The sequence below is a fragment of the Suricata suricatta genome, chromosome 5 (genome assembly GCF_006229205.1).
Source record: "Suricata suricatta isolate VVHF042 chromosome 5, meerkat_22Aug2017_6uvM2_HiC, whole genome shotgun sequence".
NCBI lineage: Eukaryota > Metazoa > Chordata > Mammalia > Carnivora > Herpestidae > Suricata > Suricata suricatta.
In genome coordinates, this window is record NC_043704.1 from 131,133,071 (window position 1) to 131,157,204 (window position 24,134).

The window sequence follows — 24,134 nt, forward strand, 5'->3', positions numbered from 1 at the left end:
CTCCTCCCCGAGGAAGTGGTGAAAACATTTAGTTAACAGGTGTGGCAGGATGAATCATCTCTGCTAAGGTCTGGGGATAGGTTTTCTTCCTGCCTTCTCTGAGTTCCACTGGTTGTTTACTGTTGTGCTTACCTTCTCTAAGGCTGGCTCCCTCCAGAATACTCTCCGTACGGTCTGCAAATGCCTGCTGCTGTTTACTTCCAAACCGGAGAGGAACGGCTTTTCACTGGGTTTGCATTCTCCACCCGGGTGTGTTCGCCACCTTCATATTTTATATACCACTCGTAAATAAGGGGTGGAGATGTATTCAAGTCCAAGCCACAAACAGAGCGTCCTCACGACACCATGACACCACCAGTCACCACCCCTGCATCGCTGGTGGATTAAATATCCCATCCTCCTACTCAGGGGTGTTTAACTTGGTCACACCCAGTAACATGAGAGCTCCAGTGGCAATTCTGGGTTTTGTTATGATTATTGTTTGCTCATAGTCCTGGGTCAGCAACTATCCTTTATTCATTCATAGCACTTAATTCAGGGTCCCACACTCAGAGGGCCTCCGTAAATGATTGTCCCAAGAATAAAGGATTATAGAACACAGGAGGTGGGCAAGCTTCTCCCTCCAGACCCTTGAGCTGAATGTGCTTTCCTTAAGCCTTACATGTTTTTTTATTGCTGAAAGGTGCCTAACTATGCAACCTTTGGTGAAACCTTTATACCAGAAGATGCTTCTAAGAATAATAATGTGACTTGTTGTTTCTCAGCTTCATCACACCAGGCTTTTCAAATAACACCAAAATTAGTAATGGATGTTTGAATCCTTGCCAGTGAGCATATGAAGGGAAGGCACACTCATTCAGCTAGCCTGGGGCTTACCAGAAAGTGCTCTGCCACGCCCCCTGGATAAATGGGGAGTCCGCTGTCTCATCTGTTTGCAAGTGTCTTCACTGTGCAGTCACATACATCCTCCCATTTAATCCTTACAACATCATGAAGGTAGGGTCTTTTATTAAACTCATTTTATAGGTAAGGAAGTTGTGGCTCAGTGATGTTTAATATGAGGCTGACAAAGCTAATGAACAGCAGAACCAGGATTCGAACCCGTATAGATCCATGCTCTTTCTGCCCCCTACCACCCCCAGTAAAAATGTGTTTTGACCACCTTTTCCCCCCAAGTCAGTCATCTGTATGCATGAGCCTATGCTTCTTACTGCTGTTTTGTTCTGCCCTCCCTCTGCTATTGCCCCTGTGCTCCCTGTCTGCTCGATGACCAGGTTCATTTCATTTTTCTCCTTTTTCCTATTTGAGTGCTCGAGGCTCAGTTGGCCAGTTCTTTGACACTGAGCTGCGGCAGCCATCATCCTCGCTTGCAGAGGTCCTTCTTCATCTCTCTCAATTGGCTTGACATCAAAGCTGAAAAAGGTTACTGATGACGGTATGAGCCTTTTCAGTATGCAAGTGATGTCATGGTACAGATGACTTTATATCGGTGTAATCGAGTTCTTAAGTATTCATTTTTATCATTGCCTGTTCAATATGTCAAGCTGTAAAATAGACTATTTTAATTTACAGGCATGACTCAGACTTTAAGAGTGAATGTGAAAATCATGAATTCTAAAGTGCAAGCTCTTCCAGTAGGCTGTGGGCTTTTTGAAGGTAGGGGCCATATCCTGTAGGTCCCTGTGCCCCAGATCCCGCTCTGGGCGATGGATGAAGGCATCACTGAGCGGCTGCATTGGCCTTAAACCTTTTGGTGTTTACTCTCATTTTCTTAGAACAGTGGACAAGTTGATAAATGCTGTGTGAGTCATTTTAAGAATCTGGTACACTTCTTGAGAGGCATGTTGATTATGCTTCGGTTTAAATAAGTGTAACTAATAAAAATATGGTGTTCTTGCTTTGAATTATACAAATAATACAACCCACGTATATTTGGTTCCTATCAAAGAATTTATTGTAGCAGTTAGTGATAAATACTGTAAAGAAAAATGGCAGAATTTAAAGGAATAGAGAATGATGGATTAGTATTTGTTATTTAAAATAAAATGGTCATGTGAAATAGATGAGTAATATAATAGTGCAAAATACTTGGGCATTGAAATAGAAAAAGTTGAAATCTGTGCTTAAGGCAGGCATCATAATTGTTCACATTTGTGCTATGAGAACTGAATCTGGCTATCCTACTTACATAGTGATTTTAGGGCCAAAAAGATTACTTCAAACAGATCTTTGCCAACATTTTGGTGTGTAAAATAATTGGTCAACTATGTCCTGATCCTTTTTTTTTTTTTAATTCAAGATTGGCTGTTAATGTAAGCACATGGAATTTGGAATAAGAACTCAAAATTGGATCTTTTATTTATTTTTTTTCAAAATGTGATCTGTTAAAATCATTGATAGGAACATTTAAAATATGAGTTTGAGTGATATCATTAGTGATGCATTAAATAAATGCTGTTTTTTTGACCATCATGGTAAGTTTCAAACTAATTTTTGGATGAAGGCATTTTAGCTTAAATGGGTAGGGTGTGTAGGTGGTAGAGCTTTCATAAGATGAAGTTGAAGGTTTTGTTAAAATGAATGGCTGAAAATATAATTTGAAACACAGGTCAGATGTGTGTACATACTGATTTGTAGCTTTTCGTATGGACACAAACTCCATTCAGTATTGACTCAAGGTTCAAATCCAGTGCTGTACAAGCCTGTGTCTGAGACATGATACTCACGGTCTACTTAAATCATTTCATGGGATGCATGATCTTTCATTTCTCCCACACACATTTGAACGGAGTAGTGGGAAGGCTGAGAAAAGAGCACCTGGCCGCAGCCCCTCGGCCTGTTCACAGAGGAGAGCCCCATGCACCCGCGTAGACCGGCCTGCCCTTGTCCGGTGTGTGATCCCGTGTCTGGGTGTTCCCTTTGCAGATGATCCAGTCCCTCAAGGCAGTGATTGAAAATGCAGATGCTGTGTATGAAAAGATTGTACACTGTCAGAAGGCAGGTAAGTGGACGTTTGTTTCTTCTCTTTAAAATAAAATTAGTAGCACCGTATCTTTTGCTTCTTAAACTACTTTCTCTTTTGACACTATAGCCAGGAAATCAGTTATAAAAATTATTTTTTCATGGCTAAAGAAAATACGAATTCACTACTTCCCAAGCCTGGATAACAAACTCACCTGGGGGAAGCTTTTAACATATATTGACATCTAGGGGCGCCTGCGTGGCTCAGTCGGTTAGGCATCCAACTCTTGATTTCAGCTCAGATCATGATCTCATGGTTCACGAGTGTGAGCCCTGCATGAGGCTCCACACTGACCCTGCAGAGCCTGCTTGAGAGTCTCTGTCTTCCTCTCTCTGTCTGCCCCTCCCTCACTCCTGCTGTCTCTGTCTCTCTCAAAATAAATACATTAAAAATAATAATAAATAAATATAAAAATAAAATATATTGACATCAGTCTGGGATGTGGTCAAAAAACTCAAAGCCGTTAGAAGCTTCCAGGTGTTTCTAGTAAGCAGCCAAGATGGAGAGCCCCTGCACTGACCCCCTCCTCACCGTCCCCGGTGCTGGTCCCCCATGACCTTCCAGTGCACGGTGAGAAAGGTGAGGGAGGCTTGCGCAGAGAGGGAATGAGTACTTAGAGAGTGAGCACCAGGTACAGCCTCTTGACACCTTTTTAATGCACTGGCATTTTCAAATGCTGAGGAATTCATCAATTTAACATCAAAATGTTATACTAGATTTTAAAATGCTACCATCTAATTAATTTTAGCTGAGATAATACCCAAAACGCAAGTGTCCTGCATTGTAATAAGAATAGACAAAATGGAATTCTTTCAATTTTCAAGTTGTGTGAGAATGTCATTTTAGAAGATTTATAATGCATAAATAAGAATATCTGTCTTTAATTTCTAAGGCTTCTGATTGCTTTTTTTTAATACTTTTTTCTTTAACTTTATTTGTTTATTCTTTGTATCTATGCACCCAGCATGGGGCTTCAACTCATTACCCTAAAGTCAAGAGTCCCATCTCTTTTGACAGAGCCAGCCAGGTTTCCCTGGTTGCTGTTCTTTAAAATCAGGTGACCGTAAGTATCACCTAGCCTGAAAAAAAGATTCTTATCTCAGAAATGAACTCGTTAAAAATAGATCAAAGACAAATATATATGTGACCATTTTCTTTTTTTTGGTGTTTATTGAAGGAATATTCATATTAGGGACTAATCAACAGATGAAAATCCTCGTCTTGTTTTACTCATCTTGTTAGCAAAATATTATGAGCCAAGTGATCTTTCTCCTCCAAGTCCTTTCTGGGCTGATATTCCCCGCAACCACAACTAAAACGAGATACGTCAAACACCGTTTTTATCCTGCCACTGTTTTACATAAAGTCATCCAGTAGCTGACTAGAGTCTGTTGAGTCAGATCTAAACTTCTAAGTTAACTGTGCAACGTTGTCTACCAACTGGCCAGCCCCTTTTGCCATTATTATATGAAAGTTGTTAATTAAATCATCTGTTCATTCATTTAGTAAATATGTTTTGGACTTACACTATGCCGAAGGCACTTGTAAGAGCTATCGTGTATAAAAATATTAAAAAATAAGATTGGTTTTTGCCTTCTAGAACCTTCCAGTCAAGTGGGAGATATGAACGTAATCACACATACTCAAACGTATTGAGTACGTACTCTGTTTTACTCAGGAGTGTGAACTTGGTTTTTGGGGCAGTGGGGAGCGATTGGTTTTTGAACAGAGAAGGAGAGAAATGGAGTCTAAGGTGATGGTCACAATAGCTGTATGTCGAGTTATGGGCAGAACCCCACTGGGAAGCTGTTAGGGGCAGTGAGAAGTGCTGGAAGTGACGGTCTGCCTCCCGCCTGGCCTTTGGGCTGCCCTTCCCCACATCCTGCGTGTTTCTTCTTAGCTAGATTTTCACAAGCCACTGCTCTGGTAAGACTTCTCTCTCCCTCCTCTCTGCCGATCTGCATGTTTCTTCTTTTTGTCTCAGCAGGCTTCCAGGAGACCTTTCGTGATCGCAGGCATTACACTTCCTGACCATTCTAGGCAGCCTTCAAAATGGGTTTGGTTTAGCTGGCAGTTTCAGTTGCTGTGTATTTTACTAATGTATTCCGTCTTCTAAACCTGGTAGTAACCTGCTAATGCACAGGTTTGCATACTGAGTTACTCTGTATTTTACCCATGGCTCCTGTTTTAATATTTTGCACAGAGCAGTCACTGGAATACTAACTGACTAAATGTGATTTGACTTGTATTAAGGATTTGATTCTCCTAAGCACATGTGTTACTGTAAGAATTGTGGACTGTTAAAATTTGACACTACATTTATCAGGAAAAAAAACCCTACTTATTGACAATTTGAGTGATTGTCAATTTTTTGCAGCTTTATCAGTTTATGAAATTTGCTAATCTCTAGCGTAATGCAGCTTTCTGTTGTTCTGTTTCATTTCAGTGAGGGATATATTTGCTTGTATTTAAAGAGCTGAAGTGTCTTGTCTATTAAGAATTTTGCTCAGAAGGCAAAAAAGAATAACCACTGTGTAATGGTTGGTGTTGCTCTCTGTTTGAAGATCTTGAGAAGCACATAACGATTATCTTTTGGTTTCACAGTTAGTGCTGAACGCCTCCACAGCCCTTCTGTTATCCCAAGTGCTTATTTTAGAGTCCTTGATCTTTTGTTTCTCATGTTTACAGTTATCGGAAGGACATATAGTCATTAGTCATATGAAGAATTGCTAATTTGTATGGGGCTCACAAACATTTGCATGAGATTTTACTTCTGATAAATAATTGCTATTCTACTTACAGAACTTTAATCCAGCAATGACAGAATGAAGGTACAGGTACCAAATTGCTGTAAGAGAGGATTATTTTAGAAGCATCTCAAACTTCTAAACACAAACTTCTATTCTTACTAAACGAGCCTTCATTAAAACAGCTAAGTGAAAGTAAGGAGTCACACTGCCACCTCCAGCCACATGTTCAAAAGTGTGACCAGTTTGGGCATGATCAGACTCCCGGCTGTGGGATTGGTTTTTTGGGGGATCTAGAAATGTATGTTGCTGGTGGTGTTCTTAGGAAGAGGGAGGGAGGCAGGAGAAGAATGCTGAGAAGTAAAGACTCCCAGCCAAGGGGGGCTAGGAACCTGCAGGCCCCGGCAGGCAGGTGACCCAAAGAGACCCCGGGGAGGATGGAGGGGATGACCAGGTGACGGGCAGTTGGGGGCAGCCTGCAGAACCTACTCTTTTAAGAGGAGGGTATGGCATCCCAGTGGGGTCGGAAGGTTGAAGGGAAATCTTAATAAGAAAGCCATGGCCCTAGAAATAGGAAAGGTCCACTGACAAGGTGAAGAGGAAGCTATTAAAGACGAGACAGGGAGTAAGGAGGGGAGGAGTAGGAGGGACAGGAATCCAGTACAACAGAGAAACACTTGACCTTAGAAAGAGGGATGGATGCCTTTTCTTCCTAGACACTGCGGAAAGCTGTGCGGTTTAGAGAAATTCTGAGGGGACCACTGCTCTGAGGGGATCGTAGTGTCACAGGAGGGCACCAGCTCCAGGAGTGAGGAGGTGAAAGAGCGGTCTGCGGATGGGCCAGAGGGCAGGGGCACTCTGTCGGAGTCCAGCGCTCCAGTGCCATCGGAGGGTCCAGTGAAATGTCGGACGGTGCAGGGGTGGTGTGGGGCAAGTGGGTCTGGGCCGACGCATGAGCAACAGAGACGGGTCAGTCATAAGTGGCATCGCGGTACAAGCGTGAGTGTGTGTAAATCCGTGAGCACAGGCAAACACACCTCACACACACCAAATCGAACCCGTGCTTGTTCTTCCGAGAAGTAGCAGAGTAGGAGATTGGAGGGGAGCTTCTGAACAGGAATCTGCAGAGGGGACGCTTCCTAAAGGTTCTTCTTTAAAAGGTTTACAAAAGGTGATGAGAGGGTAGCCAGATTCTCTCTGGGGAAAAGTCTGTTTCGCTGTGTAATGTCTATCTCTTTCTCTGTCCTGGCCCAAAATGGCAGCCTGTCTTTGAGTTTTAATTTCGCCTTTTAGTCACTGCATTGATCCACTACATAAAAGATAGGAAGATGTTATAGAAGGAAACCCAAACTGCTTTGCTTCAGTGAGTTGGATGTTTTTATCTGGTGAATTTAAATGGAAAATAATTAGCTCTCTGGAAAGGAAAAAGAAGTCAGTGACATACTTCTTGGTAAAGATGATATATTAACACATGCATTTAATCTCCACTCCCTTCTGAGCCTCATTAAAATGACAGTAAGGAATTTTTGGTTTTCCTGTTGCTTTTTTTTTTTTTTTTTAAGGCATACACCCATAAGGACAAAGAAAATGGGAGGAACAAAATTTTGGAAAGTGAAGAACACCTGAACAAGTGATAACTGACTTAGGTGATGCAGGAAAGCTGACTCTGAGCCTGGCAGTGGGGTGCTTGACGAGCAGTCTGACTCACACTGCGGGCCGCCCCCCACCCGCTCAGAACGGGTGGCAGCAGGGGCCTCGGGAAGTTGGGGTACAGGTAGGGATCAAAGAGAGATCTGTCCGAAAGCTGGATTAAGGAGCAGTCAGACTCCAAATGGCTTGGAGACTACATGTGTCCTGACAGTGGAAACATTAAAATAGCAACATTTTCATCCTTCATTTGGGGAATTAAATAAGTAATGCTCAGGGAAAAAAAAAAACCCTAAGCAATGTAAGCATTACTTAGAAATATGGACATAATCACTAAAATAGGAAACACAACCTCAGGGATCAGGGTGAATATAACTGCTTCTGAAAAGGGGAAATTGGTGACAACTAATTTGCTTTTTAAACTATGTACATAATTCTGATACAGATTAATAATAAATTTAAATTTAATTTAAATGGTTAAAAATAAAAAGGAACAAAGGCATCAAGGACCCGAAGCTGCCACAGGACTCCCGGACTGAGGACATCCCCGCCACACTCAGCAAGACTTGGGCACAATGTTGAGTGGTTGGGTGAGGTTTCTGCCAAGGACCCCAGCCGGCACTGTGGCATCTTGGGCGGGCCCAGGGCCCAGGTGGCGTCTATGCGCCCGAGGGTGGGGGGTGGGGAGGGGGCTGTAGCCTCTTCCTCTCCTGCCAGGAGACTTGGTTCTGCCCACTTTCTGAAGGACGGGGGGAGGGGGGGGGGCGAAGATCAGGCTCCAGATGAGAGACACCCCAGCCCACCCCAGGCCTATTGAAATAGAAGCTCCTTTTCTAAAAGCTCTAAGGGTTTTGCATGCATGACAGGGTTGCTTCATTACCAAGTAAAGGGGGATAGACCGTAACTTTCCCAATAAATGAAAGCTTTCATGACCCTTTGTTTCAGTCCTCTTAATGGGACACTTTCTATAATAGATTCTGTGCATCCCCACTTCCTTAGATCTGGTTTGCCGAACATAATTTGAACTTTGATGACTGAAGGTCATCTTGAGGGGCATCTGTTACTATCTTGCAGTTTATTAATGGCAGTTGCCCCGGGAGCCTGTACGTCCTGGAGGACCCTGCAGACCCCGCACCTGCTCTGCCTGCTCAGATCTCTTTCCAGTGGTAATGGTTTATTCCATCTACTTCCATGCAATCCTCACTTCCTGCCGCGAATTTGTACTGTGTCTTCGACTGCCTATTTGTCTACTGCTCTTTCTTTCCTTTCCGACTTGCTGCTGCCAGTCTGCTGAGGAGTTGGCATCTCCTGTGGCTGAGCTTGATTTGTCTCCCTAACAGCGGGTGAGAACCTGACACACTCCCACATGGAGAGAACAGGCAGAGCGTCGGGCCACACCTACGCGTCCTGGAACTGATGCTCAGAGACCTTTTTTATTTTGCAAACTCCTTGGGTGTCTGTGTGTTCCTGGGAGCTGGGGTTACCAGATAAGCAAGCTGTCACCACCCGTCACCTGCTTTACTCACATCGGTGTCTTACCCAACACAGTAAGCATAAAAGCATCTATAAAATTTATTCTGAAAGCACCTCTGCGTGAGAAAGTTTGCAAAAGGAAGTCTGAGTCTATAACTTTTGTTTTCGTTTATGTTGGGATGTTTCTGAGTTGTGTCTGACAGAAGTTAGAGGTTCTTTCCTGGGGATCCAGAGACCGTGTTCTTGTGGCCTCTGTTCAGCATCTTGCTGTGTGATATTAGGTTAGTCACTACCCCTCTCTGCCTCATTTTTCTCCTTCTGAGTGACATTGGGTTATATGATTTCCTCCTGGCCCCATGGGTTCTAAAATGCCGTGACCTAAGACCAGTTGTCTAATTAGCAATTTTGGAATGGCCTGGTTACAGTTACTTAAAAAGATTATAAGTTTAAACAAGCAATCCCATCCAATGGCATGAGGATACTTAAATTGTAGCCCATCAGCATGAGTTTCAAGGGGGAAAGTTAATGCCTGACTTTGAAGGTGAAGAGTGACCTCTCCGGTGGTGAGGCACAGACCTGCCTAGAGTCAGACCCCAGCGGTCCTTCAGGACCCTCAGCATCCGTGCTCCTACAGAACGGGTGTTGAATTGCCAGTTCCTTCCCCAGGCACGTCAGCTAACTCACAGTTAGTGGAGCCATGGAGAGCCAAGAAGTAGCAAGGTCTTCTGTAGCAGGCCAGTCTGCCCAACCTGCCCTTTTGTTCCCCCAAAAGGTGCCTTCATTCCTAATCACAAAGGTGACAACTAGGCTAACTCAGGGCGAAAATTCAAAAATAAGTAACTGGTCTCTAGAGCGTGCTGCGTCACCACACCCCTCCCATCTCCTGTACCCATCACCCCATCCCGTTTTATGATTCCCACATCAACCATCACACCAACAGTGTTTCTCCTAAATGTAGCCGGAATCTCCTGGGGATGCTGGTTTAAAATGCCATTCCTTTGCATCACCCCCAGTATTGAACCTTTGGGGATGGAACTCAGGAATTTGCAATTGAATGAGCATGTTCAGGTTTTCAGATCCTCTCTTTAGAGAGTGGAGCACAGCAGCCCCCCTTTGGTGTTCATGCTCAACTCTGAGCCCCTCTGGCCCTCAAGGGGACAAGAACTGCTCTAGATGGAAATGCAGCCTTGCTCGAGGGATTGGGAGGCAGCCAAACTGTCTTTCTTCCTGACATACCTTCATTGGGGAACTCCCCCACAAAGGAAGGGGAGGAAATTTGGGAGGGTGTGCTTGACCTTCCGGGGATACCTGTCCTGTGAGCAAATCCGAAGCTGTGCTTTCTTGTCTCCTCTTCCTCCCTCCTTCCTCTGGGCACTCACAGTCTCTGAAAGCATCACTTGTCATTTAAACAGTGACTGTCAGGGTCTTCTCAGCAAATGCTCTGCTGGAGAGGGGTCAGGCTGCTTTAGCTCTGCACTCCCCTACACATGTTTTTGTTATTATTCTGTTATACTTGTTTCTCGAAGTTGAGAAAAACTGCATTCAAGTAAAATCCACAGATAACTCATCCTTCTCAAATACCAGAAGTTTATTTATATCTATGTAATATATGTAGGTATACACACACACACACACACACACACACACACACACGCACATGCACACGCACATGCACACCCCTAATAGGTAGCCTTGGGTCTAAACTAAACAGCCAAGATGATCTCTAAGGCTTTTCCACCTCTCAAATTTTATAGTCTTCAAGTCCTATAATATAAATAAGAGATTGTAGTAGATAAAAATGAACAAATGAATTCTAAGAATGTGTAAACAATATCTAAAGGTAAATCTTATAAGAATAAGGAATTTGAGTTGACTTTAATTAACCTGTATTCTTCCATTACAGGTTAGTCAGCACTGTGTCAAAAATATGAGAGAAAGCGCAGTTATGCATTTGTAGAATGCCTTCAGTGGCAAGATGTACTAATTACTTACTGAAAATACAAACAACAACAACAACAAACAAACAGGGAAAGGTCTGTACTATCATTGTGAGTTATGAGCCACGACCAAACATATGTGTACATAATAGGTACAAATGAAGTTTGAAGAAAGGAGAAAGCCCAGAAGATTTTGTTGGCAGGGAAAGAGGTGGGCTCGCACCAGGGCGTAGGGGAAGCAGGATCAATGTCGGGAGAGCAGGGCTTTTTAGGTCGGCCAGAGTGGAGAAGGCCTCATTATCAAGATGCCCTTTCTGTACACGTGGCATGTATTGTCCTGGCTGAAGGAAGATATTTGCTTCAGGAAGCAGCAGAAAGTAGGATTAGAAATACAGGTTGCTTCAAATGATGGAAGCCTTTTAATTCAAGGATCAAATATTTGGGGTTGACTTTCTAGGCCACCATTTCTCAAAGGTTGATTCAAGGAACATCCTCCCTGGGCAAAGGATCTCATCATCAAATTTTCATAACAAAACTTACTAACATAACAAAATCTCCCCTTTGGAGATTCTCAGTACACATCAGTGTACTAAATACCCTCCAGTTTAACTCAGCATTTCCAGAACGTACATGGTTATAAAGCCCTTGTTTCAAGTTCTGTCAATGTCTTGAACAATTTAGGAAAGTGGTTTAGGTCGTGGGCACTAAGTCGTTTAGGACAGGCTTGGTGACTCTCAGATTGAGTCTTCTCTGTCTTTTGCTGCCCATGTTCAGATGCTCCTTCCAGCAATGGGATGTGGACACTTGCAATGTCAGCACAGGAAATAGTTGATTGTGAAGGTCTGTTTCAGGTTTGGTGAGCATGATCACAGGGGGACGGTGTCTTAGTCTGTTCGTGCTGCTGTAACAGATGCCACAGACTGGACAGGTTATAAATGACAGAAATAGGTTTCTCCCAGGTCTGGAGGCTAGAAAGGCTAGGATTATGGTGCCAGCAGATTTCATAGGGTGGTGAGGGAGGGCCCACTTCCTGGTTCATAAATGGTATGTTCTTGCTATGTCCTCAATGTGGAGGGAGGGTCTAGGGAACTCTCTGGAGACCATTTTATAAAGACACAAATCATATTCATGAGGACTCCACCCTCATGGCCTAAGCACCTCCCCAAAGTTCCATTCTGGGCATTAGAATTGCAAAGTATAAATTTAGAGGGGGAGGCAGACATTCAGACCATAGTAGATGGTCAAATGGAAATAGCTAGTAAGTGGTTGAAGCAACTACAGTGACGCTTGGGATGGAGTCAGGCTTACACATAGAATCGGTGTCATCCCAATGGAAATATTACTTGCTTGGACTAGTTCTCTACGGAAAAAAGTGTTGGGAGGAAATACTAGAAGTCCTGAGAGATGATTATGAATCTATAATTCAGAACTATTGGTTTTACTTTAGCCTCCAATCATAAAAGCATTCCTACTACCGTATAGTTTACTTACTGTGTTTTCTTACAACCCGAATATAAACTCCTTGAGGGCAGCAGCTTATTTATCACGTAGCCCGAATGCCAACAACGGTGCCTCAGCACTCAGCAAACATATGCAGAATTGAATTGAACACTGAGTGCTGCACTTGTTCACCAGACATGTATGAGGTCCTTACTCCCAGCATGACAGAAGCAGGGAGTCCGCTTCCCTTACCCCGGAGGGGCTCCAGGTGAAGTGTGGGGACACAGGCATGTGAAGAGAGCCCCGCCGCACAGCACCTTCCATGCAGAGCAGGAGTGGAGTCCGGTGTGTCTGGGAACAAGGCAGGTGGGGACAGGAATTCCAGGCAGGGAGCACACACAGGGTGACGCAGGAAGGCCCCCGCCAGCTGTGACCACGGCAAAGACGGGGGCAGCAAGTGAGGCTGGAGATACAGACAGGAACCCACACAAACCCAGAAGCTTTCACGTAACGTTGGACAACAATGACGACGATGACAGCAAACTTGATGGAAGAGACTCATGGAAAGAATTCTATAGGGCAGAAACTATCAGGAGCAAAGTTGCAACAAGAACTACAAACTGAGAATCAATGTCAGCAGTACATGTCAGAAAGGGCTCATCTCCCTAATATGAGGGACCCCTAAAATCAGTAAGAAAAAGGCCAACAATCCTATATTCTTTGCTAAGAGAATATGGACACAGTTTACAGTAAGAGAATTCAAAAGACTAAGACAAAATGAAAAGATGTTCAACCTCATTCATCAGAGATACAAACCTGTTCCAAAAGGTTTAAGTCCCTACATTCGTGATGCTGAAATCCAGTTGCAAAAGACAGACAATAAACAAAAGGCAAATAAGTAAAACATTAAGGTGACAGGCAGTGAGTGTTTTGGAAACAGCAAGGTCCAGAGTGTGCAGAGGGTGGCTCATGTCAATAAAGTGCTCCCAGAAGACCCCAGCGACTTGGGATGGAATTGGAGGTGGAGGGCAAGCCTTCCAAACATCGGGAAGAGGGATGATCCCAGGAAAGGGACTACAGAGGCACAGGCCTTGATGTGAGAGCATTGAATGTATCAGAGCAGGAATCAGCAGGCCACGGAGGGGCGGGGAGGGGTTCCGTAGGAGGCAGTGTCAACAATGAATGAAGTTAGCAGTAGGCTGGACACAGCGGCTGGCTTTGTTCTCAGTGAGCTGAGAGGTCTTTCCCTGGTCTGCACAGAGGCGTGGCTGCGGTGGATCACTTGAGGATGGGGCCAGGCGGCCGGCGCAGTGGCTGCAAGACCACTCAGGAGGCTTTCGCAGCAATCCAGCCCACTCTGTGGTTGTGGTTTGGCAGGTGGTGGTTGGGGAGAAGGAGATACGAGATTCTGGATATGTCAGGATTCGTGGTAGATTGGGTGTGGCTTAGGAGGGAAGGGAAATCAGTACGACTGCAAGATTTGGGGCTGGAGAGAGAACATTGCCCTTCACTGAGGTGGGGGCACTGGGGAGGGGAGGCTTGAGAGGGAAGGCCAGGGGCTTGTTTAGACACGTTAAGTTTGATATGCCTAGTTGGAAAGTTCAGGTGAGAGGTCCAGATCAGAGGTAGTGAGTTTGGAATCCATAAGTGCAAAGGTGGACTTTTGTATCTGGAGACCAACATCATCTAAGAAGTGACTGTGGGTGGAGAAGATGGAGCCCTGGCCCTCCGACATTTAGATGTCAGGGAGGAGATGTGGAGGACCCAGCACAGGGTGTTAGGATGCAGCCAGGTGGTAGGAGGAGAGAGCTGTGATCTTCTGGAAGTTGAATGCATGAGGTATTTCAAGGAGATGCCACTTTTCATGCATCAGATCCAAATGTTTGTATCCAAGACCACAGAGTTACATCACACATGAGTCATGTTGGATTGGTGAGGACATAGGGGACACTGGTACCTGTCACAATGTTGGGGGGGCAGTCCACACCTAAGGAGGACCACATGGAATATATTTCAATTTACAGGTTACGTACACTTTGAACATGTAATTCCATTTTTTCACAGTTTATTCTACAGATATGATCACCTACATGGGGAAGGACAATATGTAAAGAACTTCGTTTGCAATACTGAGAACAAGCTAAATGTTATGCCCTATATATTCAGTAAGAGGCCCTTGTTAAATACATTCTGATAGATCTATAAAATGGAATTTTATGCTACCATAAGAAAATATAAAAAAATACAAGCCTGTATATATACCTTTACCTGCGCACATGCACAGACACACATACACACACACACACATCATATAGACATATATAAGGAAGATCTTACATATACATACAGGTTATTTATATATATGTGTGTATATATATATATATATAATGTATATTTTCAAAGGGAAGGCAACTGTGTGCTATTTGCTAATATTTGTTTTAAAAGGCGGGGTAGAAGAACAGGGCTCTGTGTGCTTGGGAGTGTGGCACTGTGTCTGGCAGGACATCTGAGGGGGGTGATAGCACTTGTCTGATGGGAGGGGGCAAGGAGACTGGGGGATGTGGAAAGAAAAGGTAATTCTCTGTATACAAGTTTACACTTTTTAAATTGCTAAGCCATCTGACTATATTATCTATTCAAAAATTAACTAAGAAGAGATATAAAAAGCAAGGGAGACAAGGACAGGGTAAAGTGACGTGGCCTGATGTGTTCTGGTGACAGTGCCAAACTGTGGTCGAGGAGAAGGATCCAACTTACAAGTTGCAATCCAGCAGAGATGTCCTAGGTCTAAAAAAAACCCCCCAAAAGCAAAAAAATGAATCTTTGAGTTTAACGGGGATAAAGAGGCCTTTTTACACCTCAGAGAAAGGAATGGGGAGGGTCCTGCTAAACACATCCTAGGCTCCTCTGACCCTACCCCAAGTGCGTCACGTGGCCGTGTGTTAGGATGGTGACATGGCACTTGCCTTCCACAAAGGACTGGAAGTTATGCAATTTCCTCTCACCTCGATTTACCCAGATGGAGCGGTCTGGCAGAGGAAGGAAAACCTCCCTCGTGCGATCCATTCACAAATTGTACTGCTGTGGATTTGGCATTCCGGGATCTTGTCATCCATCTGGGTTTCATGGATATATTTAAGAGACCTGGTTTTATCTCTTCCACCTCATGTGGAATGGGATTTAGCAGCTCAAAAATCCATCTTAAAATAATTTGGCTTTCGTTAATGCCAAGATTGGAAAGAAAGCCAAGGAGAAGAGACTACCAACTGGAACTGTATGAAAGATAATTAGGCATTTCCGTGTCTCCATGGGGATTACGGTGCAAACACCTGCATGTCAGCAGCACACACAAACTTCAGACCCCTGGGATTCGGGGACAGGCATATAGTTCACAATGCTGTGATTTTTAACAGGTGCGGCATGTAAATTAGTTGGAAAAATAATCCAATAACTGTATTTTGTTTTCAAGATACTCTGATGTTGTACCACAAGACATGTGCAGCCCGTGTTATGTTAAGGTATTTTTGATACTGTTGATAAATCATCCTCTTGAATGAGGTCTCAAATAGACCTGTGTTACATGAAATTCTGTCTTCCAGGAAGTATCTCACAACACCTAATATGGGAAATTTGAAATAAAATATAAATATATATTTCCTTCATCACTGTTGGACAGATTTTACCCTTTGCTTGTGGCTGGTTTCTATTTTCAACATATACAATTTTTTTTGCACTGGATATGTTTGTGATAAAAGAGCATTTTAGGGCAGCAAAATAAATTTTCAGTTGAAAGTCTAATCTTTAAGTATGTAAGTTTAAGATCAATATGTCTCTCCTAGGAGCATTTTTTTTTAATTATATTCATTTCTAAAAATATTTGGCCTTGTGCTACATGGTGTATTTTAGATTCCTATCACTTAGATCAGTAGAGAAAATCCCAACCAGAATGTTTGAAAGGTCATCTGCTTTCTGTTTGGCGAGAGGAAACAGCATTCATGTAGATCGAACCGGAAATGACGCCATGTTTTTGACCAAGTCTCCCTTCCTTTCTAAGCAAAAGCCTCTTTCTTCATGTCTTTGTATTTATTGCATATATCTTAAGGGTTTTTATTTTAATTTTACCTTTATTTTCATGGCTGTTTGGTTTTCGTCTAAGTTTATCAGTGTCGGGAAGCAGGGAACTCAGTGGAAGCCTCACAATATCCCCATTCTCTGCAGCTGTACTAATGTGCTCATCTGATTTAATTATGTCCTCCTGGAAAATTCAGTGTCAAGTATTCATTTTTATAAAACATGATACTTAATCTGTCAGCTTTACATTTTATTTTTGGCCATTAAGCTTTAAGCCCCTTCAAAAGGAAAATCTTTTAAATATTTAGGTTGTAAAGTATTTTGAAGTAATAATTGGAAAATTATGTGAAACCAGTAGCTACAGATATAAAAAAAAATCTTAGCTGTTTAGATTTTCAAGAGATGACATGGGAAGAAGTGACAACTTTCCAAAATGTAGTTTTTTTATGTAAAAAGCAAATCATGTGTTTTGTGTGGCCATACCAAGTTTTAAAATTTAATATGATAGCTATAAATTGAAAGATTAAATGATTTATGCAGTCCCCACCATGGACGCATGGCCCTGTTCTTTGTTCACATGGCATCTTCCATTCCCTTTCATCAGAAGTGAACTAAACTCTCATAGAAATGTATGCGTTTTCTATTTGTTCTGTCTCTGCTGTTTGATGACCAGCTATTCATTTTCTAAATTCTCAAGTTCATTACCACCAAGGTATTTGAGCAGATTTTCTTCTTGGTTAACATTCCTGAAGAAAAATAACTCACATCTTTTCTGTGGGAACAGAAACTTGGGGTCATGGAGTCAAGAACCTAATTGTAGGTTCTTTGGCACAGAGTATCCAAGGCTCAAAGACAGTCCTCTTGGCAAAAGAGTAGTCCCAGCAGGCCCAGCCAGGTCTGTGCATGAGACATGGCCACATGCTGCTCTCTGGACATCATTTCCCCTAGGCATCAGTCCATGTTTCCATGCACTTCACTGAATTTGTGTAACATATACTCACAGCCTTCAAACTTCACTGCCTTCAAACACACCATGCATTTTGACTCCTAAATAACATAGCTCATTGCAATTGTGTCGTGTGTCATACTTGACAAAGGGTGATTTACCTAGGTAGTATTGGTTTTCAAGTGAAGTGCACTAAAACTTAGAAAGATTTCCCTTTCTTTGGTCAGAATTAACTGTTACCTCTTGTCTTGCTTGGGTAGCAACATCCTGGTAGAATCAAGGAATGCTGTTCCCTTCCCTACCTTAAGAGTTGACCTAAATATCGTAAATGTTAGCCAGGCCACGCTTTATTTGAGGCTTTTATGATTCCATTTAGTGTAAATCAGACAGGTAAATGGAACATTACTAATAGAAAAAATACAGGATAATATGAACAACTACACATGGGTCTAAAATATACAAATTGAAGATAAAAATGTTGGCAGAGGACTTGGAAATATACAGTGAAATATGATTTGTTCCTAAAAACAAAAACAAACAAAAAATGAAACAAGCCCACTTCTTATTCCCTCATTACTATTGGGCTGGTTTCTGTTTTTGAACCTGAAGGTTGTTTTCACAGTAGGAGTTCTTGTCACTAAGCAGCGGTAGCGATGCAACCAAGAGCCTGTGACCTGTGCCTGCCTGGGAGCGAAGTCCACCAGCAGCACTCAGGCCACAGAAGCTGAGAGCGTGTTTTCTAAGATTATTAGAACTCTCTTGTCTTAAATCTGTAATTTAGAAACCTGCAGGTGTTGATTTTGCAGGTGGTCACAAAAGAAATGATTTCAGGATCAATAAATTGCTAATTATTTTCAGAAGCATACAGGTTTGTTTTTGTTTTTGTTTTACCTATAATTGATCAATGAGAAATTCCTTTAGGATTTAGTGTTTTAGAGCTGGGAAGCCCCTGGTCTCAGCCCCTGATGACCTAGGTAAAGACACGGTTCCCGCCGAAAGCTGACTTGGGGCACATCTCCCCCAGCCCGGATAGGGCTGTGCGGGCAGGTGGCCCTCCGTGGTGACTGCTGAGGGAGTGACAGCCGGAGATGGTTTGATGGCTCTCCTGCATCATCTTCTTATCCTTTCCAGAATACAAATGCCTCACTTAAGCCAAAAGCCTGCTGAGGGCTGCTTCTAAGCACTCCACCAATGCAAATGAACAGTGCCCGCCCCCCTACCCCCCTAGAGTGGAAGGACTTTCAGTCTAAAATACCAGTAATATAGACCAAAAGATAAAAGACACACTGCTAATTGGTAAACAAGGAATGTGCAAATATACTGCATAGTTATTTTGTGTGATTGCATGTCAGTTTGGTTAATAGTGTAGTTAATAAGGCGGCAGGACGTAGACCTAACCACTGTAGGAAGAACAGCTACCACAGGCGGCCAGGTCTTGTTTCTCAGCAAGGTCAGAGGAGGCGCGGGCAGCCTGAGGCCCAGCCCGCAGCCTCGGTGCAGTTGAGCCGTGCTGGGTGTTGGCATGCTCTGCGTCCCGGGCTCTGCCTGGTACATGTCTGCGGAGAACAGTTGAGCACACAGCCTGTCTTCGATCCGAGGCCAGCGTTCTCATTACCACATTTAGAACACGAAGACTAGCGGAGAGAAAGAGCAGGAGATGATGAAGGACTCCCTGTCCGCCTTGTTACCTAACTCTCCAATATAATTGCTTTCAATTTTATAGTAGCTTCGAGGGCAGTCAGCTCTACTGTGGGACACGTTACCTTCTCATTTCTATCTAGTCGCTTAAGTGAGAACACAGAATATGGACTTCCTCATGTTTTTGGAAATTTAAATTTGGCTTTTTAAATTTTACTTTATTTTGTAATATTAAACAATATAGCCCTAAATTACCAATTGTTTGTTACTTGTTCTGTAAAAATTTACAATCTAATACAGAGACCTGAGATGCCTACTAAATCTCCTGTGCCCAATGCATGTTTCCTAGTACAAATATCCTACTCTGGTGGTGTTTTTACAGGCTTTGTTTTGACATTGATATAAAAAGCACCAGTTGATATGTGTTCTCACATCATTCTAATGCTGTTGCCCCATTTGCTGTAGTGATGCTGCCGAACTCAGCCATCGTGTTCCAGAACAGAACGATCCACATTCCACTACGAAAGAGCTGTCAGGGAGTTGATACTCTAAGCACTGGTTCCCTTCCCTCAGTTTCCTCCCCATATCTGTAGAAGTCTGCAGGTTTTTACAGAACGATCAGTAATGGGTGTAAGTCATGGGTTTACAAATTTAAGTAACGGGTTTTAGTAGGGCTCAACAGCATATCATCGAATAACGTGTCCATGGTTTGTAACCAATAAATGTTGTTCTCTGATTAGTGTTGCTACCTCAAGGATCAAGAATTACTTTCGTTATCGAAAATGATGAGACCTTTTATATCTGGCCGTTACCAAAAGAAAAAAAAAAGACTGGGCCAGTCAATAAAAAAAAAAGTAGAGTCTAGACTGTGGTGCCTGCTGCATCGCTCATCTGCCCTCCGCCTCCCGCTCCCACCTCCTCCCTGCAGGAGAGACGGAGTCAGCAGTATCATAGGTTTTTAGTTTTCTGATGTGCCCCTCCCCTCATGGCCCGCTAGTCCCTGCTGGACACTATCCATCTTTGTCATGCCCTGCAGCCTCTCAGTCTCATCTCCCTGTCCCCCCAACCCGGTTTTCCTTGCAGTGATCTCCAGCCCTCTTTTTTTTTTTATTTAAATATTTTTAAATGTTTATTTATTTATTTTGAGAAACAGAGAGAGAAAGAGCACACGTATGCAAGCGGGGGAGGGGCAGAGAGAGAATCTCAAGCAGGTTCCATGCTGTCAGCATAGAGACCAACACGAGGTTTGAACTCCCAAATTGTGACATCATGTCCTGAGCCAAAATCATGAGTTGGACACTCAATCGACTGCGCCACCCAGGTGCCCCATCGCCAGCCCTCTTGCATGGAAATCAGCTGGGGTACTTGCTAAGAATGTCCGGGTCTGGACCTACCCCAGACCTTCTGACTAGGATCCTGGGAGAGATGCAGAGACTGCATTTTAAACGTCCTCCAGTGACATGTTGTACACGGAAGTCTGGGACCTGCTCCCTAGCGTGTGGGTGACACTCTGTGAAGTCTGCCCTGTGATCGTCTTAAAAGGTCCCCTCTATCCCTCATCACAGCCCCTCTAGCAATGGAGGCCACACATTCTCTAGATTACCATGAAAGCGTCCTTACCCCTAACGTCTCCATCCAACTGCAGTCACAGATTCACACCAGCTCCTTGCCTACCCAGGGCTCTTCTCCACACCCCCTTAACACCCTGTCTTCACCCCCACAGTGGCAGCTCCCAGTCTCTCCACCTTCCTCTAGCTCCTACCCCAATTCCCCTCAAACTGTAATTAAAGAAAAGGAGTTTTAATTTTTTTAATGTTTATTCATTTTTGAGAGAGAGAGAGAGAGAGAGCCAGAGAGAGAGCAAGACACAGAATCTGAAGCAGGTTCCAAGCTCTGTCAGCACAGAGTCCAATGTGGGGCTGAACCCACAAACCCTGAGATCATGACCTGAGCCAAAGTCAGAGGCTTAACTGACTGAGCCACCCAGGTGCCTCTAGAAAACAAAAACAACTTGGCTCCCTTGTGGGGGTTGGGGCAGGATGGAGAGGTGGTAAATTATTAGTCTTAAAAGTTCAGCTGATTTGATTTTCACCAATGACTTTAAGTCACACTCTGCTCTTTAGACAGAATGGTACAACTTCCAGACAGAAAAGAGACGGTGCTTTTACGTTTCTCAATAAGAAAGCTTGGCACTGGGCTAATGTTTCTTTGCTGAAAATAATTTGGAAAATAGGGAGAAGGTCACTTAACGTCTAACTTAACTAACCCAGACAAGCTCTTCATACTCAATGTTGATGTAAAGCACTAAAAGACCTCCTGCGACATGTTAGAATAGATTTCCTGATAATTTAATATCAAGGGAGTAATGCAATTGGTATCTCATATAATTAGATTTCCTTGTTATATATGGACTGACCCAGTTCAAATGCATAATCTCATTCGCTCTCGCTCTGTCTTCCCTGAGAACTGGGTCAGTGCGTGTGCATCAGCCCTTAGGTGCTCTGCCTCACAGCGTCATTACTGGATACACATACCCATAGCATGACTCTTGGTTGGAAATAACTCACAGTAGTTGGACAGCCATGGGGCATTGGGCTCAGACAAGCCAGTGTTCCAATCCCTCTTTCCCATTTCCTTAGGAAAGTGCTATAGCCTCCCTCCAAGTTTCCTATATGATGTTCGTAAAGCACCTGGACAAATGCCTTCTGTTTCTCTCACTTGTGTGACCTTAGCCCCTGCCCTGGGCTTTGCATGTCACAGGGAAGCAGCGAAAGGTACAGTCATGGTGTGTGGGCCAAGGTCAGAATGCTTTGATTTTCTTAAATAAAATCGTCACATATGCTTTGAATCTGTGGATTAGCAGAATGTTTGCAAATATCAGCCTATAAGTTATTAATATCAAAAGAAACCATTGTGTTATGCAGCAAATACATAACGAGTCAATATTTCAGATAATGAAATAAGTAACAGTGGGACTGATAATCTTGTTCACTTTTTAAAGTTTCAAGTTTTATATATATATGTATGGTGTTTTTTTTTTTTTTTTGCTGGGTTTTATAGTTTTAACATTACTTTTCCAGTTTCAGCTTCTCACCTTTCTTGTTTACATGTTTAAAAGAACTTCATTAATAATACAGTTCTTTATGGACTTTTATTCGACTATTGATATTTCAAGAGAGGAGAGATAAAAGAGATTTGTGTAGTCTCACTTTTTAATGAAATACGAGCTTTTTAGACAGCAGGCCTGTCTTCAGCTACCTTAAGTTCTATAAATGTTTCCCTGTTTCTCCATCTGTGTTTCTTCCTTGAGTCCTCAGTCTTTCTCAAGACAGCCTATGCTGTTTTTGCCTCTGGCCCTGGATTCTTCTGAACCTTCAGAAACCTTTGTAAAATTTAGGGTAGATCTTTGTCTACCCTCAGAATTCCTTTACCTTCTTGTTTACAGACAGCTACTCCCTCACCACCTCTCCTGTGTCTCTTCTCTTTCCAGAATTCCAGTCATGAATTCGATCTGCCATGCCTCAGTGATGCCTAGAGTGCCTCCTGAAGGCCAGGCTATAAACATTATGAGTATGAATGACGCACGTCCTGAAATCTAGGTCTTGCCAATGTCCAGCTTTAAATATTAACAGAAAAGGCAGCACATCAAGGTCTCCCTGCTCAGGCTTCACCTGGCCGTGTTCTAAGAAGTGGGTCTTAGTCATCACAGCACTCCCCAAAGGGTGTCCCAGGGAAAAAGAAAAGCATGTGGCACAGTTAAATGTTCTAGCAGAAATCCTGGGTTTTATTTAGAACAAGATTGCTTTCTATTCATGGTTGGAGTTTTGAAGGTTTTTTGTGTTTTTGTTTATTTTTTGGTTGCAGTATGTTAAGCCAAGCACATTTGGTGAAAGTCAAGAGTTCAGGATAGGGGATGCAGCCCACTGCATGAACCCGGTCTCCAGCATCATGATGGAGGAGGTTTAATTAATCAAAGTGGGGTGTCCTTAGGTACCATCTGTGGCAAAGAGAAGTTGGAGCAAGGAGAGGGTTAGTGTGGTAGTTTCCTAGACAATGTAATCGACTTTACTGTTCTTTTTTGAAACCAGTTATGTTCATAAGCCTTATTAGCAAGATAGGAATTAGAACCTTTGTTCCTATTCGGTGAGGGGGTAGAAAAGAAAAAAGAATAATAAATTGGCAGCTTACTGTATTTGTCATGTGTCAGCTTTTGCTTACTGTTAAAAGACACTAAGAAATAAAGAGTTGCTTTGAAATGGTATTGGAATGCCCAACTGGACAGTAAACATGCACAGAGGAACAAAGAAATGTCTTGTAAAGATTATGACCGTTGCACATTATCCGTAACAACAGATGCTTTCGAAACAACCCAGTGTCTGTCAGGAGGGGACTGATTAAGTAAATGCTGGTTCATCCCTTCAAGGAGCCCATGTAGCTGTTTAAAAAAAAAAAAGAGTGAAGATGAGCTGTGCACGCTGACACAGAGTGATCTCTCCTGTGTACTTACATGAGGAAAAACCAAAACACCAAGATGCAGAACAGTATACTTCTGAACAACATACAGAAAAGAAAAACCAACTACAGAATGTCTTATGCAAGAAAGGGAAGGCCATGGGTATGGGTACACAGTTGTTTGTATTTCTAAGGAGCACAATACCGGAGAACGGTAAATGAAAAACTACAACAAAATGTGTAGGGGAAGGAGGGGTCAGGGTACAGGGCACCAGGAGGAAGCAAGGCTTACCTGAGTACACTTTGGTATGAGTTTGAGTTTGGAATCATTTAGTCTTTTTTTTTTTAAATGTTTGTTTATTTTTGAGGGAGGGAGCACACGCACAAGAGTGAGCAGGGGAGGGGCAGAGAGAGGGAGACAGAAGATCCAAAGCAGGCTCTGCACTGACACCAGTGAGCCTGATGTGGAGCTCGAACTCACAAGCAGTTGGATCATGACCTGAGCCGAAATCAAGAGTTGGATGTTTAACCGGCTGACCCGCCCTGGCGCCCCTGGAATCATGTAGTTTTGACATAATCATAAAACAAACTACGTCCAAAAAAGCACTGCCTCACCACACACACACATACACACACACACATGCACTCACACACACACACACACACACACACACACACAGAATGGAAAACACAAAAACCAAATGAACCCAACTGGAGTTTGTTAGTGCCATAACGACGTGGAGAAAAGAATTGTTCTGACT

The 24,134-nt window shown here is 43.1% G+C and overlaps 1 protein-coding gene across 4 annotated transcripts in view; it reads left to right on the top strand.

The window, feature by feature from the left end:
* Window positions 1–24,134, top strand: part of PLCL2 (phospholipase C like 2) — a 268,303-nt gene that overhangs the window by 142,047 nt on the left and 102,122 nt on the right. For all 4 annotated transcript variants that reach the window (XR_003908920.1, XR_003908919.1, XR_003908918.1 and 1 more), the window contains one exon: window positions 2,926–3,001. Coding sequence is in view for 1 of the 4 variants with exons in the window: in XM_029940338.1 (XP_029796198.1) it covers window positions 2,926–3,001 (76 nt within the window). In the remaining 3 variants the exon portion in view is untranslated. The remainder of the gene's footprint in view (window positions 1–2,925; window positions 3,002–24,134) is intronic.